This window comes from Notothenia coriiceps, unplaced genomic scaffold (assembly GCF_000735185.1).
Source record: "Notothenia coriiceps isolate Sejong01 unplaced genomic scaffold, NC01 NC01_scaffold00005931, whole genome shotgun sequence".
Lineage (NCBI taxonomy): Eukaryota > Metazoa > Chordata > Actinopteri > Perciformes > Nototheniidae > Notothenia > Notothenia coriiceps.
This window is the reverse complement of record NW_011338632.1, coordinates 1-4,739: the sequence shown is the minus strand read 5'-3', so window position 1 is coordinate 4,739 and position 4,739 is coordinate 1. Positions and strand designations below refer to the sequence as shown.

Genomic DNA, 4,739 nt, shown 5'->3' with positions numbered 1-4,739 from the left:
AAATCGGTTTGGCGTCATCAGGTGTCGGGAAGGCGTCGGGACATCTCTGGAAAGGCTGTGTGTGTGTGTGTGCGTGTGTGCGTGTGCGTGTGCGTGTGTGTGTGTGTGTGTGTGTGTGTGTGTGTGTTTTCTCCGACATGAGGCTTCGTGTGTTTTAGATGTTGTTGATTGGAGCATGTACTTTGTTTTGTTGCTGGCCAGCAGTATATCCGGTTGCCCTCTGGAGAAGAGCCTGGAGCAGTGTCTGCAGTGTCAGGACACCATGTCTCTGTACCGCCTGGCTCTCAAGATGACGCTGAACTCCCTCAACACAGACAGGGAGCGACACATCATGAGAGAGGTGACCTGATAACAATTATTCAAGCAGTGTCTGCAGGTGCGTTTCTGCATCTCACTGTTTGTGATGTGTCCCGGGAAAGACACCCAGATCCTAATTCTCCAAATGCTTCATTCATTTATTGTGGCCATTGTGTGCTGCAGATCAGACTTTCTGTTTCATTGTGTTCTCATGACGTCATTCACTGTCCTTTGCTTGTTTTGTGTCCCTCTTCAGATCCTATGCCTCGTCTGTTCTAGCCATAATGGAGTGAGTGAGTCCGAGGTGTTAGATCTTTTCACAGAGCTGGAGCTGCCGGTCCTGTCCTCTCTGCTGTACCGCCTGAACAGACTCTGCATCGTGACCCTGCGCTGCGGCCTCATCAGGTTTCAACACCTGCAGGTAACCGGGCCAGTAGCATACAAATCTATGATATTCCTGGGTCGGAAGACGTTCGGAGAGACAACTTACTTTGTTTCTCTTTCAGGCTTGGGAAGCTGTAAGGTTGGAGTTCCTGGGAGGAGGAAGTAGCTCGGCTGCTTACAGAGAGAAACTCATTCAGTACTTCAGTCAGCAGCTCAGGTGCATTAACTGTAGTCATCTGTTTCTCATAAAACACAGCTTAAAGTATCTTCTTAGTACTCATCAGGGTTCTTACGGTCATTAACAACCTGGAAAAGTCATGGAAATTCAAAATGCAAATTCCAGGCCCTGGAAAAGTTTTGGAAAACGATATTTTTCCCAAAGTTTTGGAAAAGTCATGGAAATATAATTTATATTTGATCTAATCGCCAAAATAGTAATACTTTAATGATAATAAATACTGTATCGTATAGTAATGAAACGTAAAATGGCATTTAACTGTCGAGGTGTTTTGCTGGTGAGAGAGTTTAGTAGAAGCTAGTTAGCCTATTTCATTTGTTTTAGATACACAACATGTTTCATATGCATACCTTATTTTCCTGTTCCATGTTAAAATGAACCATTTTCAGTGGTACCGCTGAGAAAGAGTAATTGTTTTGGTCATGGAGAATTAGGTAAAGGTCCTGGAGAAGTCATGGAAAATCATTGGTGAATGAACCCTGACTCGTCATTGTGTTTGTGTGTGTGTGTGTGTAGCCCGGACCGTGTGACGTGGCGTGTTGCAGACGAGCTGCCCTGGCTGCTCCAACAGCAGGACGATCGGACCAAACTACAGCTCAGCCTCCTCAACCTGTTTGTCTCCCAGAACCTGTACAAGAGGTACAAAACCCATACCTATGTGCTGATGAAGCAAAGCCTGCCACATGTAAGTTAGTACAGTTTTACTGATGTGTGTTCTCTGTTTCTAGGGGTCATTTCTCCGAGCTGCTAGCCTATTGGCAGTATGTGGGCAAAGACAAGAGCTCCATGGCCACGGAGTACTTTGACTCCCTGAAACAATATGAGAAGAGCTGTGAGAATGAAGACAGCATGACCAAGCTGGCCAACCTGTACGAGACTTTGGGACGTTTCCTCAAAGACCTCGGTCTCCCCAGTCAGGTACGCGCTTGGTTACAAAATCTGAAAGAGTATTATCTTTAAAACAGGTTTTCTTTTAAAGGGGACCTATCGTGCAAAATGCACTTTATACATAACCATGTGTCCCCGGTGTGTTGGGGAACTCACGCAGTGTCAGAAAATAAAACCCTCTCTCTTTTCCTCCGTACCCAAATCTCTAAAAACGGGGGAACAACGGAGCTGATCCAGATTTGCGTCCGATATGACGTAATATCTGAAATGTGGACCCACGGCCCAATCAGAAACGTTGCTATCAGAAACAATGCCCGACTGTTTTGGACGTAATATGGTCGGTGTTTACATTAGCATCGCTAACACTCAGAGCTAACCTGTACTGGAGAGCATGTGTGTGAAGAAGCAGGAAGTAAAAAGGAACTCACCTTGTGGTATAACCGGCAAGAGAGAAAGCCTTTGAGCTCCATACTGTTTCAGAGAGAATCCTTGATAATCCATGATATGGCGTTTCATCACGGCAGTATTTAGTTTAGACAGTAGCTGCCGGGTCCCGCATGAGCTCAGACCCCTCCTTTTACTTTTGCTTTATACCCCAAATCAGCACTTTAGAAACAGGAAGTGAAATAGAGGGATATGAGGCATGGCTAGAATGGGTGATATGTTTGGTATTTGGAGCAAAACACTTCATAGACATGTTTTTTATATATTTGTATATATCTGATTTCTATCCTATTGCCTAAAAATAGCCCGATAGGTGACCTTTAAACAAACTCAATATTTTTCTGCCTCACCTTGCGTGGCAGTTTTGTTGTTTCCTTTGCTTACATATCCTGATTTTGCCATTAGGTAAGTGCACATGTTGACGGTTGCATAATGTATCTGTTTGTCTGTTTTCTAGGCTGTAGCACCTTTACAAAGGTCCCTGGAGATCAGGGAGACGGCCTTGGACCCGGACCACCCCAGCGTGGCTCGCTCGCTGCACCAGCTGGCCGCGGTTTACGTTCAGTGGAAGAAGTACGGCAACGCTGAGCAGCTGTACAAGCAGGCGCTGGAGATCAGTGAGAACGCCTACGGAGCCGAGCACGCCAGCGTAGCACGAGAGCTGGAGTCCCTCGCCATGCTCTACCAGAAACAGAACAAGTAAATGGATCTCCTGACCTTTACATGTTTTTTATTACTGTTGTTGTTACAGTTTATCGGTTGTTTCTGCCAGGCAATGAGGCGTCATACCGATGTTATTGATTTGATAACACGTATGTTTAATGGCTTACACCTGGCTGTTTTACAATCAGGTACGAACAAGCAGAGAAACTGAGGAAGAGGTCAGTAAAGATCCGCCAGAAGACTGCTCGCCAGAAAGGCCATATGGTGAGCATATTTAAAGATACCCGCACGCTTAGTCATTCTCACCTAATCTAAGCCGTAATGTTCCTGCCTCTGTGGATCCACCTTTCAGTACGGCTTCACTCTGCTGAGGCGCAGAGCTCTGCAGCTGGAGGAGCTCACTCTGGGAACAGACTCTGCAGACTCTGCCAAGACACTCAATGAACTGGGTGTTCTGTACTACCTCCAAAACAACCTGGAGTAAGGAACACGTTCATCACCCTTTTTGTATTCTTGAAAGACCTTTAAGATGCAAACCACATTTACAAAGAATTCAAGCAAACTACAAAAACAACAGTCGTATACCGATATAGCTAGGGTGCCCACAGATAAGCCTGTATAACACCCCCTGCATTTGGACATGAATGATCTAATTATGTTTCCCTTAAATTATATCCAATTAGAAGTGTCCCTACGTCCTTATTTGTGTGTCTCTAACATCCCTCTCTGATATATCATAGCTTGGATGCACACCTATATAACACCCCCTGCATTTGGACATGATTGATCTAATTGTGTCTCCCTTAAATTAACATTCCTACGTCCTTTGTTGTGTCTCTAACATCCCTCTCCGCCCTCCCCAGTGCTGCTAAGCTGTTCCTGACCCGCTCTCTGGAGACCCGTCAGCGCGTCCTCGGTCCGGACCACCCTGACTGCGCTCAGTCCCTCAACAACCTGGCCGCTCTGCACACGGAGAGGCGGGAGTACGAGACGGCCGAGGACATGTATGAGAGAGCGCTGGACATCCGGAAGAGGGCTTTATCCCCGGACCACCCGTCGCTGGCATACACTCTCAAACACCTGGCCATGCTCTACAAACGCAGAGTGAGACGTGTGTCGGATTCTGTCTGTGGATCGGCTCGTTCTGTGTTGGCGGGGGATCTGATTTGAAGATGTGTGTGTGTGTTGTGCAGGGGAAGCTGGAGAAGGCCGTGCCGCTGTATGAGCTGTCTCTGGACATCAGGGAAAAGAGTTTTGGGCCCAAACATCCCAGTGTGGCCACAGCACTGGTCAACCTGGCTGTGATCTACTGCCAACTGGTGAGGAGGATTTCATTTAGCCTGTACCACATATTACTGACTTTCATAATTCTTCAGGACTTTTCACACTCGTTATTTGAATGACTGAGTATGTGAAGCTTTATTTTAAGTTGTTTAGAGCAGTGTTGATTTCGTCAACGAAAACTATGACGAAAAATGTTCATCAACGACCTTTTTTACATGACTAAGACGAGACGATGACGAGCTAAAAATAGATTCTTGATAATAAAAACTATGACGAAATGTATATTTAGTTTTCGTTGACAAGACGAGACGGGACTAAGGTGTTAATGGTGGACTATCGGATATTCAAAATGCAGGGTATTTCCCCCCAAGTGTCCGTCAAAATGCATCTCACGTTTCTAACTTGCAATATCCTTATTTCCGCTCTCTTCACTCCAGAAGAGCTCTCTCTCTCTCTCTCTCTCTCTCTCTTCACTCCAGAAGAGCTCTCTCTCTCTCTCTTCACTCCAGAAGAGCTCTCTCTCTTCACTCCAGAAGAGCTC

The 4,739-nt window shown here is 45.9% G+C and overlaps 1 protein-coding gene across 1 annotated transcript in view; it reads left to right on the top strand.

Annotated features, from left to right (window-relative positions):
* LOC104943335 (nephrocystin-3-like) overlaps window positions 1–4,342 on the top strand; it is a 20,545-nt gene extending 16,203 nt beyond the window's left edge. Inside the window, exons 13-22 of the mRNA XM_010768698.1 lie at window positions 202–340; window positions 554–718; window positions 804–898; window positions 1,436–1,558; window positions 1,648–1,837; window positions 2,709–2,950; window positions 3,103–3,178; window positions 3,267–3,394; window positions 3,778–4,018; window positions 4,108–4,342. Of these exons, the coding sequence (XP_010767000.1) occupies window positions 202–340; window positions 554–718; window positions 804–898; window positions 1,436–1,558; window positions 1,648–1,837; window positions 2,709–2,950; window positions 3,103–3,178; window positions 3,267–3,394; window positions 3,778–4,018; window positions 4,108–4,317 (1,609 nt within the window). The 3' untranslated portion in view covers window positions 4,318–4,342. The remainder of the gene's footprint in view (window positions 1–201; window positions 341–553; window positions 719–803; window positions 899–1,435; window positions 1,559–1,647; window positions 1,838–2,708; window positions 2,951–3,102; window positions 3,179–3,266; window positions 3,395–3,777; window positions 4,019–4,107) is intronic.
* Window positions 4,343–4,739: the final 397 nt, after the last annotated feature.